The 15,318-nt window shown below is 38.4% G+C and overlaps 1 protein-coding gene across 4 annotated transcripts in view; it reads right to left on the reverse strand.

Annotated features, from left to right (window-relative positions):
* gabrg2 (gamma-aminobutyric acid type A receptor subunit gamma2) overlaps positions 1-15,318 on the reverse strand; it is an 80,465-nt gene that overhangs the window by 52,120 nt on the left and 13,027 nt on the right. For all 4 annotated transcript variants that reach the window (XM_041802140.1, XM_041802139.1, XM_041802138.1 and 1 more), the window contains exons 2-3: positions 12,192-12,331; positions 2,687-2,754 (exon numbers count right to left, since the gene is read on the reverse strand). In XM_041802140.1, the coding sequence (XP_041658074.1) occupies positions 2,687-2,754; positions 12,192-12,331 (208 nt within the window). The remainder of the gene's footprint in view (positions 1-2,686; positions 2,755-12,191; positions 12,332-15,318) is intronic.

The raw sequence follows: 15,318 nt of genomic DNA on the forward strand, positions 1-15,318 counted from the left end.
TCAGTTTTAAAGCTGAAAGAAACACATGATATTAAAGTCTCTGTTTGTGAGGAAAAAACCTTGCAAACATTTTTGTTTGCTACCAGTGCTGTCAACCATGTGTGGCTTTGAACAGTGAAATGCAATGAGATCAGATTCGCTGTGGGCTGCAAAAGCACTCCTCTGTTTCTTCTGCCTATGCCAAATGAAACTAAATGCTGTAACACATTTTCAGGCACATTTTCCTCAGACAAGATGGTGTCTATTCAGGCCAACAAGTCCCTTTGTCCCTGCTAAAGAGTTCAGTTGAAAAAGACCGTCTTGGCGCCCTCAACCTGAAAATTAAATGTTCAACGGGGCAATTAATAATTCCCCTTGTTTGGCTCACTTATTATCTAACCTCATAACCCGCTGCCTTGGCAGCACTTTGTCCTGAGCTTGACAAAACCTTCTGTCTGCTATTCAGCCCCTGTGAGAGCTGCACTAAACGTACATATGAGGGATGAAAACAGGCTATAGATGCCTAGGCAGAGTTGGAGAACTAAGAGCTAAAAGGTGATATGCGGTCTAGTGTGAAACAGGAAGAATAAAGGCAGAGAGTGAGAGAAAGCTATCAGTCTTTCTTATTTATTTTGTTATTTGGGATGGTTGAGCCCTGCGGTTCAAAGTGGAGTACAGCAGAGGAGAGAAAAAAATCAGGGGATTTGTGTGCAAGAGGGCATAGAGGCATTAACTTCCTGACAAAGCTTAGCCCAACAATAAAGCTTAAATCCATGCCAAAGAGTCCCAAACGAGATTTGAAAAACAACATTTTCAGCAGCCAGCTTCCCATCCTTGCAGCATCCATCCTTTTTTTCTAGAAAACACTGATTGACAGTTCAAATGTAACGATGAGAGAAAGATTGAAGGCCTTAGGATTCTCATCTGGGCTTTACTGAGTGAGATAAACATCAACTTTTTGTTCTTTAACCTTTACACACTCTTGGATCTTTCACAGAAACACACTACCTTCAATTCATCTAACTGTTCGCCTCAGCGCAGCATTAATTTATGATTCTGTTTCTTCTCCAGAAACATTCTGTTCCACCTCTCCCCCTCTCATATGACTTTCAAAGATTCCTAACGCACAATTAAAAATTAAAAGTTGTGTTCATTGCTAGATGCTCCTTGGAAAATTGACGAACCCCACTGCATTTGTATTGTCACAGAGTGAAAGCAATAGCCCAGTTACTTTGATTACATATGAATGTGACGCAGTCATTTATCGTCTCATGTAACCACACATGCCAATGTAAGCAGACTCCCTAGTGCGAGCACAAACACACGTTTTCTTACTGATACCAACAGTGCTAATTCTCCATCTTTGCTGTCACTTCAGTTATTGTGGGTGGATGTTTTAGCCAAGACTTAGTGAAATGGAACGCCACCACCATGCAGAGCAGACTGCTCTGCACAATTGCTATACAAGTGGGTTCACAGCGGGAATATGCACCAGCAAACAATGACACATTTAACAAGCTGATGTGAGATTTTTTTACCCTGCTTTCACTCGTATTACATTTTGTTTAACTCTGCACTTCAAGATGACCTCTTTGACCTATTTTGGATGTCACTGCAGCAAAGTAAATACAAATCTTACACCATTCTTCAGTTTGCAAGGCAGAATGCATGTGCATTTAAGCAACATAAGCATTATTAGACAAAAACAACATTATGCAACGGCTTTAAATCTGAATGTCTGAGCAGAAATTCATATTCCTCCCTTAAAATAGTTCGTGTGCTTATAAGGAAGGCACTGGCATGGTTTCTGGAAGCCAACACTGTAGAAATATCCAGTTCTCCCACTCATACTGGCAGAAATCGATGTGCATGCTGAAAACGTAACATATCTAATGCTTCACAGACTTGGCTCTGCCAACTTGATAAGCTTTTAAGGATCTTAAAAAATAAAATAGTTACTTTTCAATTCATTTTAAAGCAACGTAAAAGCCAGAAATATCAAGCATGTTGCATGCGTGTAACTTACGAGGTATGATGTTGTTGTTTGATTGATCAAAAATAAATTTGAGATATAATGGATAATGAATTGTACCAAGTTGTTAAAACATCAGCCTTTAAAATTTTTTATCTAAATATCTCTCATAGCAATGCCTAAAAACGTGCATAATTTTCACCTCAGATTGTAACTGATAGAATTCTTGGCAACAACAAAGCAGAAGCATTTCGTTTCATGCCAACATGCACAGACATTTCCAAATATGTTGCTTGAAGATCTGGCTTGTTTCTCCAACATCACAAATAGCCAACTCTTAATAAGAATTATTTTAAAAGAATAACTCTTGTATGCTAACAGATGCATCAGATAGGCTACATTATTCCACAGCGGTGCAAAGGCCAGTGCAGTAGTTTAGCAGCTGATTGACACCTCTCTTGTGTTGCCACACTTCAAGGGCAGTGGGGCGGCGTAGTGATTACGTGGACCGACCAATCCACCCTGACAGCAAGCCTCTGCCCTGCTGAAGTGTGCTTGAGCAAGATAGTGAATCCCTGCCAGCTCCTGCTTTTCTCTGGATCATCGTACACTCACCTCACTGAGGATGGAGGCATTGCCTTACACACATCAAGGGATAACTTCTCCTCCTGTAATTTCAACCTGATTATCAAAAACAATGATGATACGCTGACAGCATGTTAGTGTATGACTCACCATATTGATGGCATTTACTGGGCCGATGCTGTTCACGAACATGTCCGTGTGGATCACCGTTGGTTTAACTGCAAAGAAGCAAAAGAAAATCTATTTAAATGTTATCAGTGCATTTGCAGACACACAAGTACTAAAAGATTGTTTATTAATTTTGGTAATGTTTTAACAATCAATGACAGAGAAGGGGGAAATAATCTCTATACTGTTAAAGTTCTAATTCACACTAGAGACACAAGTGGAATATGTTAAATAAGCCAATCAACTCTTGCACAGAGTTTATGAAATCAGGGAAGATAGCAAGCATAGTGCTTCATTTGCATACTATAGCTCCTTATCTTTTTTGCTCTGGATTTGCTATGTCCAACAGCTTACCACTAACACTTTCATCCCTCCAGGTTTTTTACCTTGAAACAAAACTTAAATTCTGTCTACGATTTTATTTTCAAACATCTGCCACTGAAAAGCAGTTGTTGATGAATAAGAAAATTTTTTAAACAGTAAAATCATTGATTTACATGCATTTCTCTGGCCTGCATTCACACTGCTGCAGCACGTAATCCTGCCTTTCCTCTTCTCTCCTTCATTGTAAGCAGCAGGCAGGTGCCAGTGTCACACGTTTATGTCGCTGCTTATCACAGCCTATTTCAGAGCAGTAAATTAGCGTATACACAACCTTTTTTAAATAAAAGTCAAAATTGCATTAAAATAACATACAGTCACTACTTAACTGCATAACCACATGTCTCAAAATGTGTGTCATATTTATATTTTCTTTATTTGGCAAGTCTGTAAACAAGGCTGAAGTAAATGCGATGTTAAATTGCATACTGGATGGACTGGTTACTTGTTAAAAGCTGCAGTTGCAGGAATTCTTTTAAAGACCATATACTTTAAAATGCAAATAAAAGTGTCAAAATGTGCTTAATAAACAGTAAAGTAGATTTTAAAACACAGACGAAGACACATAATAATTTTAAAGTGGTGCAGAAAATTTAGAAGTTGGTTCCAGAAGACAGAACAGATCAGAATGCAGCAAAATAAATGTTTGGAACTTAAATATATTGTGGGATAAGACCTCTACATATACAGTGCTTAACAAATTTATTAGACCACCTGTCATATTTGTCTCAAAGACCATCCAGCATCTTAAAGTGCTTTAATGTGGACTCTTTCATTTTCAGTGAGCTCTCCACATTTTACCATTTTGAACAGGAATGAGGGATTTCAAACTGAATTCCCCCAAATTTGAGCCGGCTCACTGGGCTTCTCGGAGAAGTCAGAAATTAATCAAGCATAACATTCAACCACTAAAACTCATTTTTCTCTTCAGGAATGCAAGTAAATAACTATAATTTGACATATTAATCAAGAAATATTAATGTGCTTTACTATTTTTTCAGTTTTATTGTAAATCAGTAGATTTGAAAATTCATGGATAACAACAATAATTATATTTTAGCATTAAAAATATCATTTGGGTTAAAGAGCTTCTACATATTGGTGTATTAACCATTGCAGAAACATAAAAATGGTTTTGGTAATAACCAATGATGTTAATTTAGGGCAGCTGTGGCATAAACCTTACTTTGGTTAGGGTTAGGGTGGTCTAATAAATATGTTAAGCACTGTATATATATATACACACACACATACACACACAAACACATACACATAAATATAATGCATTGGCCAACAGGATGGTGCAGAAGAAATACAGACAAATCAGAGAAAAAGTTGTTTTTTCTGGTCACTAACTTGCAAATTTGTTTTAGAAATTTAATGAAAAAAAATCATGATAAACTCAAGATTGTAATCTGGCCATAAAAAAATTGTGATATGATTTTTTTTTCCATATCCCCCACCCCTACATGAAAGTAAAGTTTATTCATACAGCAGCACAGTTGATCTTAAGCTGACCAACTGATATTCAACATTTCTCCCATCTGTTTGTATGTAACATGAACAGCTCACCATGACAAATAATGTAATAATAGCTACACAATAAATAAAAAATCAGATTAGTTACCAACACTTTAAATAGTTGATTTTTTTATTGGTTCTTCATTGGAGCCCTATTTAAGATCTATTTCTACTGCAGAAAAAAGCAAACATGAAATACTCGATGTGCTGCAAACTTAAAGGCAGATTCACTATTTTTTGAACTGCGCTAATAGCGCTGGCTTTCACCTTTTGCACCTGATCCACTAATGAATAGCATGCAGGTACAACTCAACCCACTGCCAAGTGCATTTAGTGTGTTTTGCCAGAGGCTAAGTGGCACATCAGTGGCTTTGCACTTAGATCACAAACATCACAATGATAGAGTGAGCCAGAAAAAAGAGAAAAATACAATTTTCAGAGAGAGAACTTGTTTATGCGGAGACATGCAGCAAAACGCACGCATGTTGTCACATGAGAGGATTATGTGTGACTCAGAGACTGGAAACAAAAGAAAAATGCACAGACCAAACACTGATGCCACTGCTGTTGATGCAGTCTCAAAAACATTATTATCACACACACTATTATGTTTAAATAATATATGATATCAGTCATTGGTCAGTTAGAGTTGAAAGCAGTCACTCTGAATGATGTTATACTTCATGCTAAGTAATAAATTTTTAACAATTCATTTCAACTTCTAGGATTTTTTTTTTTACTTCTTTTCCAATTCACCTCAGTAAACAAGCCCACATAACATGCTGTCTGGGCAGCTAATTAAAGAGCTGTTACCACTAATGTTCAAATAATCATTAAAATTTGAATATAATAACCACAGAGAAATGTTTTTACAGTTATTATTTAAAATGGTAACTATTTCATCCCTAATCATTAAGTTTTTGATTATCTGTTGGATAGGCCAGTGACAGTTTTGTTTTCAATTCTCCACTTTCCTCGAGGTCTCCAGAAAATCTAAGGACATTCACTCTATTTGAGCATAATCTTCTTTAATTCACTTAAATCAAATGTACCCATTTTCCAGTATCATCACTGCATTAAATTAGTAGGATTTTACCATTTCGTAGATACATAACAGAAATCTAAACACTATCATCAGAGTCTTAAGAGCCAATTCTATCTTAAAAAAGCTTCTTGTCTGTATCAGGGAACCATGCACTGTGTGAGCATTTATGACCTTACTCCTGACCTATTTACCAGAATTCATACAGTACGTGTCCTCTCCAGCATCATTAGTCTTTCTTGTCTGTCGTTCAGTGTGGGCTCCTTTGCTAAATAGATATTTAGTGAAGGAGCCCACATTGACAATGATTGACAATTCTCTCTACTCAAGAAACACAAGTAAAATCTGTTGTATTTTAATAATCTCTGTAGTCGATCACATTTCCACCACCATAAATGAAGCAATTTGGCCATTCTACACAAGTAAATGGCAAATAAACTGGCAAAGAATGGCTGAAGAAAATTGACATCTTGGTGTCAGAGGGATGTCTGTATTCTGTCAGATCATTTAAGCCAGCATGAATCAGCTTTGACACTCTGTTCTCTAATGTGTATGTTTATGGATGACTAGACATCATATCTGAAAGTCAGGTTAGGACTTTACCGCCCTCCAGGCTTGATATGGGAGCTGGGATAAGAGCAAGAGATGGACAGAGAGAGTGACTGCAAGTTTGCATCCATTTTTCATGTCACTCACAGGCATACATGAATGTGCATTGCAACCTTAACCCCACATACACTTTAAAATGCATGAAACCCCCCCCCCCCACACACACACACACACACACACACACCCACACCCACACACACACACGCACACACACTGCAAGGGCAGGTAGAGTGTTCTATAATGAATATCAACTCTACAGTTTTTGCTTATGGTCATTCATTTAACAGCAGGTGTTAATGAAAACCAGTGTATTATTGAACTGGCATAGTTAGAATTTATTTTGGCAAAGTATGTGATGTATAAAGTCAGTAATCCTGGACTGGATTATTAGTTAAATCACCTACTGAGTATGGGCATGGCATAAAAGTAAATGTTGATTAATTACAAAATGTGTCTTATTTTGCACAGCCAACTGGAAGGTGGATGTGTTTCATAAATGCACACAAAGATGCCAAAGAATTATTATTCCAAGATGCCAGTGAACATAAAGTGGCTTTGCAATTTTTTTAACTAGCTTTCAGAGACAACATTAAACATGCCAATAAGCCCGCCCAGGCACCCTGGTAAAAAATCTGGTTGAATCTGCTTGTAGACACACACCATATGCATCAACACGAATAAATTAGATCTGCTAAAGTGACTGTATACCCTTAACACCGCCTTTCGCATGTGTGATGCTAAAAAATGTATTTATATTCTGGAAGGCAATAACCTTGATCAGTGCCATGGATGCAGTACGAATGTAGACTGAAGGATTTTCAGATTCCCTTCCCCCCCTCTCCCTTCTCTCTCACTGTCTCTGTCCTATTTGCTTGGATTTCATACATACAGTAGACTCCAGGGGCATTAAAATTAAATGAGCATCACAATGGACTTCAAAGAGAGACTGTGGCACAATCAGCAAAGAATCTAAATCCACAGCATTTCTCTGAGAAGCTGAGGAGAAACTTCTCTCTGCCTTGGTGCGGTTGCTGGGTTGATTGGTTGGTGGATCAGATGACAGTATAGCTAGCTAATTATAACCCCTCTGTAGCTGTGTAACTTGGCAGCAGCTGGAAGACCAACGCTGAGAGAGCGAGATCATAGCACGTTTGAAGATGATGGTTAAGACGGTGGCAGCCGGCCGCCCAGCTATGCCGCAGCTCTCTGGGTTGAAGCTGCGGCTCAAAGCAGCAGATCTGAGCTGCTGGTGATTTTATAGCACAAGCCCACTTCTGAAGTCTTGAGAATACAGATGATGCCCTTCACGAGACGTGTTCAGTATATGGATGAACCATGAAAGTAGCTGGGAGTAACTGGTTTACTGATTTGCTTTCATCTAGGGCCATGAGTGCAGTCTATTTATTAGTCATTATTTAAAGCAGAATGTGGTGCAACCCCTGCAGTTGATCCTAAGGCTCAGTGTTTTTTTCCCAGTTATAGCAAATTGCAATATTTGTGTTTAGGAAGTGAGGAATTATTGCTTTATTGTTGCACCAGGGGGTAAAGACGCTGCTGATAAAGAAGAACATTAACTCCTCCTTTCATGGAAATAGTGAAGGTTAGTGAAAATGTATGTTCCAAACTGCAGAGAACAAAATAAATTAAAAAAAAAGCTAATTTCACCGGTGCTGCTCTATGTAGCTAAAGGATCAAAAAGAAAATATGTAAAATATGTAGTTATCACAAGTTATCAGTTTTCACCACACACACCTGCCCAGGTGTCTCACTTTGACAGTGGGTTGGGAGAAGAATATAAAAATGAGCTGTTACTGGCTTTGAAAATCCTGATAACAGTAAAACTAAATATCAAACAAAATATTGAATTTGCTCAAAAAGCACAAACTAAAGCTAATTCAACAATTAAAGGAGATTTGGATAAACACGGTGACAGAACAGTGACTTTCCATGGCTAAAACTATATTTTCTTCTTTCATATTTCTTCTGATTGTAAATATTAAGTCTACATATCGCTCAGACATCGTTATCTCCACTTGCTCTGTATCTGACTGTTCTTGTTTGTTTTCTTTGTTGAATTGATCACCAGTGCCATGAAATCCTCTCTCTAATATCACATCCATGGGCTCAAACATATCGATTACGTCACCAAATCAATCATTCTGAACAACACGTTATGGTTGTAAACCCCAGGAAAGAAACAGGCTGTGGATACCGTCATAACTCAAGACTTCCCCAAGTAAAAAAATTTTTTTTAATATTTAGGTCTGTGCTACATTTAGTGTTAGCATCTTAGCTAAACTTTATCTCTGCCATCTCAACAGGTGAGATTTATGCGCTGCTGTTGTACTTAATTGATTTCCTCCAAAGTGTACAGACAGGGAGACATTTTGAAAGTCATCCTTCAGTCATATTAAGTCCACATGACTTGATTTCTGAGGGAGAGAAATGTAACAGTAAGATATTATGGCTATGATCAGTGCAACACATCCAGCTACCTAGCAAGCACCTATGGCTAAAGTAACTCTTGTTTAAAGGTAAAAGGTCACTTGAGTCATACAAGTTTGGAGACGCTGAACTAAAGCATGGCAAAACGAGCTAGGATAACAATCTGCAGGACCTTGGTGAACTGATCTTTAATGTTAAAACCGGTAGTTAGACCAACTCATGTTCCATTTTTACCAATCCAGTGCTCTAACCCCGAATTTCCATATACAGCATGCAGCATGAACTGCAGAGCACTTCGCTCCCTCTCTAGTCTATCAGAGCATTTCCTTAGCTGGCGCTCCAGACCAGCAGCGGCGTGTGCCTGGAGCAGCACTCCGCTCCGCTTCATTTCAGATACGCTGCAGGTCTATTTCCATGCCATCTGCTGCCAAACCTCGTAAATTCACTGTCATTCAGAAAGCACCAACCATGGAAGTCGCAAGAGTAGAACATCCGGTTCTTTCAAAATAAAACACAATGCATTGACTCCCAATCGTAAATCATCACTTTATCAACATTACGTCTCATCCTGCAGCGAGAGCAAAGGGTCACCGAGAGGTCACTGGGTCACAGAGCTACATAGCGCCATTGACGAGAAAAAGTTAACTTTTGGGGATATTTAGCCAAAGAATTTTGCATAAAATCACAGATCCTTCAAGCAAACATCAACCTTTTAACTTCCTAATGTACTCACTCAATGGTGGAAGCAATAATATCATGGACTTATACTGGAAAGGATGATAAATTAACCCCAAAAGGTAAAATAGTCCACTATTGACATGCTATTCCTGCGTGAACTCGCAGTTCTCCTGTGATTTCTTCCTGCTGATCAGGGCTTGCGCGCCGCAGTGCAGTGCTGTATACTCGCTTCCAGTGGATGAGGTCGCTTGCCTTTCGGTCAGAGCAAACCCGTGGCGCTTCAGTGTGTGGCGTGCACGCTGTATATGGAAATTCGGGGTAAGGCTGATGCACTCAGATCTTCGACATACAGATCAGTGAACCAATCCAGATTAGTTTATCAGTATACCACTAGTTATTATTTGGTCACGGTTATCTTGTTTTTATAATCATGGAAACCCAGGAGTTCCATTTCTACATATTCTTCTTGTTTTTAAATCCTGCTTAATCTGTAGACATTTAACTTCCACTTACAGTAAGCTGATTTGTCTCAATGGCGCCACCTTGAGTTGTCATGAAGTCTCAATGCAACAAATCAAATTAACAAAGGATCTTTTTAAAGTTAAAGCATTGGTGTTGGCATCAGCACATCAACATTCGGATTGCACAAGTCAGAATTACAATATGTTGTCTCATCAATATTTTCTCCCACCTATACAGGCAATGTTGAGAGAATGATAAATTAGTTTTACTGTTTTGGTAGATAAAAAAAATGTTTTGGTGTCTTCTGAGCCAGAAGGAGCCCTTTGTTGCTATTTTTGTAGTTGCAGGTTGCATATTTCATTTCCCTCTTCAATCTGTTTCCCTCTTCAGTTTTTGACCTCCTCTATAATACACAAAGCCACCTCCAGGAAAGCAAGGAAGAATGTAAAATGACTCAACTGTAACTCTGTGACACAGACAGATTAAAATGGGGGATTTTCTAAATGTAGTCTTGCTGTTTGCAGCATTAATGCAGCACTTCTCAGTGCCCCTACAGTGACTGAAAAAGCAATCTACTGCTATCCTATAGAAGAGCATATCTTTATTATTCCTTAGGAGTATGTGACAGATACTGACTACAGCTAGTTTTCAGTACAATACTGCCCCATGAATCAAGTTTTCAAGGGTACTGAATATCTCCCTGTTCTGCTCTTGCCGATGGACATGACAGGCTTTGGGATATATGTGCACTTGTGTAGACAAGGAAGGCCTGCCCAGCTGTCTGTCAAAGTGAAAGCAGTAAGCTACTTGTCTAGCTCTCACATTGGCAAGACGAGGCTTTCTGCAGGGCAATGACGGACAGCTATCAAGGCCATAACACATACATGTTCATAAACATGTACTTAAAAGTCAGCCTGGCAGTCTGTCAAAACACAACAAAACACACATTCTAAATGGCAGACACACAAGGACACTTTGTATGGCCCAGTGGGCAGTAATAATAAACTGTGAATTCTGTGAATGTTGAAGCCTCTCCGGGTTCAATTTCTACAGTCCAAACACAGTAAGTATGAGCAGAAAAACCAGCTCCAGCTGCACCACCATTTTCATTTCATGCCATTAAAAAGTCATTATTTCTTATCATATTGCAATTTGGAGCAGAGACATTTGAAAATGTATCAGGTGGAAGGACCAATGTTATTACTAGCAACCACCTGGTGAGGCAAAGGTCAGACTCACAAGTCAGTTTGAAGTCCAAGCTTTGAGAAATTGAAAGAAGTGGATTTACCACAATGAATCATTTTCCTACTTCAGCACACATATATCATGTAGGATTCATTATTCCTTTAACAGGGAATTCTACTGAATAGCATTTAAACAGGCATCCATACATGTTTAATGATTGTCTTATCAACAGTGGCTAATGAAATTGATTGTTAGCAACAGGTGAGACTCATTCTCTGCAACAGCAATGTGCTAAACCATCAAAGGCAAGATTACACACAAGAGGCAGCGCCTACACCTTTTAGTGTGTTGGTGCAAAGTGGCTTGCTTTCTGACTGATTCAAAATGTTTTTTGTTGTCATTTAAAAATTCAGTTTTATGACATTTAGACTTTGGAGGAAGGGATCTAAAGCTGCCAATCTAGAGTTCAGAGAAAAACAGATTCCTTAGTGTAAAATCTTTTTAACAGTCAACAGAATCCTCACTTAAACTCCATGTTCACTTCAAAAACTGCCATAACTAAATCTTTTTTTTGTTTCGATACAGATGTAACCTATATGCATATAAAATCCTTTTAAACAATAATGACACAGACCATTGTCATCACTCATAAAATAGACAAGATTGTTTTCTCAGCTCCTCTAATGCTGATGTCTCTCTTTTTCTTTATGTAAAGGAAACCTTTTGCTTTCAAGTGCACTAAAAGAGTAACAAAGTGTGTGTGTTTAGAGTGTGAAAGTGTCTCCTCTTGCTTCCCGAAAGTGCTTCAATATGCACTATCCCTGATTGTGGCTTTATTGTTGCTCCAAAAAAGGAGAAGTGATTTCTAAGAGAGCAGTTCTTTTGAATCATTTCATAGTGACACCATTGAGAATTATGCCTGTAGGAATTGCTGTATACCTTGGGGTTGGTCTACATGCATTTACAAGTGTCCGGCTCAATAGCATTGCTATGTCATGGACTATCTGTCTTGAACACATATAAACATGTTTGTAGGCCCAAGCCATTTTCCTGTTAAAAGTAGGAGCAATGTTTCTCCTGGAGCTTATGCATTTGATTTGGCTCCTTAACCTTGATATATATTTCTTTGACAAATCAGCTCATCTGTGAAAAATCAGCACCCACCTCCGATGTCAGGTCTGAGCTTGTTGTCATATCCATCTAGTAAGCTGTTCAGGATGTGCGTGACGTCACTCTCATACACTTTTGGAGTCAGCACCCACGTCTTGTTGGACACCTCATCATCATCATCAGTCTGGAAGGTGCTGCAGGGAGAAGATGGAGGAAAGCATTAAATCAATAATTCCTTTTAAAGCACAAATTGTCTCTCTCTCTCTCTCTTACTCTGCTAATCTTTCTCTGCAGAGAATGATGTAGAGATAGACCAACATAAATGACAGAGTCGGGGGATGAATTTGGGGATATTACCAGAACTTTTCATCACCTAGCAAAGCTACTTTAGTCATACTGTGTCTAAAGTGTAGTTTATTTTTGCAACAGAAAACTTAATTCCTGTAGGGTGTGATATTTTCAGATAGTCATTTGCAAACAAAGACATGTATAATGAAAATAATAATATTCAAAAACTACTTTAAACGTATGCAACCCCTTAAAATTCTGGGTAATATTAGACAAAAATGCCTATCCAGGAATAACCAAAATAAATTCAATGCGATGTTTAAACCATTTGTACAAGCACAAACAAGTTGTCATTAGCAAAGTAACACCCTGGATTTCGTTCCCAAACTATCAGATTTGCTGTAGCTGCTACTGGTACATCTCAGCTGGACTGAAGCATAAAGTCTTAGCTAGTTCAGGTTCAAAGCTGATAACAATAGAACAGAAAATTAGTGTTTTACAGCTGTTTTATGAGAAAAAGATAAGGTGTTTTCAAATTGGAGATTCCAAAAAGGATCAAGGTTGGTAAACATTTTTCTATATAGCAGTGTTAATCATTGCCTGGAAAAGACATTATTGCAGCAAATACAGTGGACTATTGAGAACAACAGGAGTAAATTTGAAATCATACAAAACCGGTCCATGGATCTTGGTGGATGTCGTCATGCTTTTGGGCAAAAAAAACAGACTGCGACTAGATTGTGGGGACTCTTCCTGATGCAACAGGACTGTTTTTGATAGAATATTATGATCAGGATAGTACAGGAGAGCCTCTAATGGTGAGCTGAATCACTTTTATTACTGTTTGTTCACAGCCTAACAAATGCATTAAATGTGGCTACTGTGTTGGTTTTATTCTGCAGTGATTATTAGGGCTGTGTATTGGCAAGAATCTGGTGAAACAATATGTATCACAATATGACACAGGGGTGCCAATACAATATATTAAGATTTATTTGATATAGTATAAAATGACACTTTCATTCCTAACAACGCTAAGGTCTTTACATATAAAACAAAGTATTGACTGTGAGATTTGGTTGCATGAGTAGAGGCTAGTGGTAGCTTCAACACACTGCCTAGTTCCAGAGTTAGTTGAGAGTCATCCACTCGTTTCACGTTAGCTGTCCACTGTGCTATCATTATGATGTCTAACTGTGAGCTTGCAGATTTATCGTGTGTGGGAGTATTCTACCCTGGCGTGGCATATCTTGCAAACAGCCTGACTCTTGTCCAAGTCTGCTCTGCCATTAATGTTTTTGGAAGCCAAAATAAATCCACACATCCACTCTGAATGCAGCAGAAATCACTCTGCTAGATAGGCACGAGGGAATGGCTCACTCAGGCCAGAAGGCTTGAGTGATCTCGTTGTCTAAACTGAGCAGAGGGGAGAATCAAACAGCGGGATGCCTGCTGCCAGCTAGTGGTTGGAGGTTTTATTGCATCAAAAAATACAGCATTAACATGGAAAATGATTATTCAATAAAACATCAATACAGCCTTCTAGAATATTGAAAAAAATACTGTGCCATGAAACATTGCAATATTTTAGTGTAATGATAATTTCTAACACCCCTAGTTTACTTGGTCAGAATCCTGAGAATCAGAGCTTTCTGGTTGTGAATAACATGTGGTAGACTTATAACAGTCACTTTGTAAATAACTAAAAAAAAATCTGCTGGCCTGCCAGTGGGCCCTAAGGTTTTTAAGGGGTTTTCTTTTGCACTAAAAGAGTTCTGATGAAACTCCCATTTTGGCCCATTGGGCCTCCTGTTTTTTTTTCTGCAAGCTCAATATGGTAGTAGTGTTTTGGAGTAAAAATTATACCTGTAATTTAACCAACATGTTTGAAGAGAGCCATCCAGTAAAGGATAACTACCTTAAATGAACCTCTAGTATTTGCACATTGTCACTTGACTTCTTCTGCTTGTCTTCAAGGAGTCAAGATCATTATGAACATAACAGAAAAAGAAAAGCAGATGTTATGATCAACACTGGTACTTATCAGTGTGACAAATACATACTTATGCGTTTTGAATGAACTTTTCCATAATGCTTTGCAGTTTTGAGGGTAATGAGATACAAAGCAGTGCACTAGTATATTTCACTTATGTTGTTTTACCTTTGCCATTCTAGGAGAGGGAAATTAGTAGTATTTAGTAACACTTGCAGTGTTATCCAGCAAGGCCACATTTAACAGCTTTTCTCCCTCATTATATAATAAGTGTAAAACAATGGTTGACTGTTTGTTTGTCAATACACTTTATGGAAATCAGTTTTCATTTCACAGACTTTTTGATTTAAAATAACGAGTCATCTGTGAAGGTGTTCGGAGCTGAGCAGTGTGTCTCTGCTAATCTTTACGTACCTTGGAAATGTTCACTAAGACCAAAATAATCGTCAGGGATGGGGAGATGGAGTTGAAGTTCACAGGGGGGACAACATGCAGCCAATAGCAGAGAGTTAACTGTTGTTCAAGACAAGTCAGACATGGAAAAAGTTTTACCCAAAAATCTTTTTCTTGCCTCCACCTTGTCCAGAATGCAGCAGCTAGGCTTCTAACTGGTTTTAACAGATGACATCACATCACCCCAATTTTACCATCTTTACACTGGATTCCAGTTAGTTTTAGAATTGATTTTAAGATTTAACTTATTACTTTTAAAGCACCAAAGGGTGTGGCTTCAATATATGTGACAGAACTTTTAACCCTCTGTGAGCCAGCCCACACCCTGAGATCCTTGGGTGGGGGCCTCCTGGTCGATCCAAAGTCGAGACTTGTAACTAAAGATGACAGGGCCTTTTCTGTCAGGGCCCCTCAACTTTGGAATGACCTACCCGAGGAGGTACGACT

This window comes from Cheilinus undulatus, linkage group 12, assembly GCF_018320785.1.
Source record: "Cheilinus undulatus linkage group 12, ASM1832078v1, whole genome shotgun sequence".
In the NCBI taxonomy this organism is placed as follows: domain Eukaryota; kingdom Metazoa; phylum Chordata; class Actinopteri; order Labriformes; family Labridae; genus Cheilinus; species Cheilinus undulatus.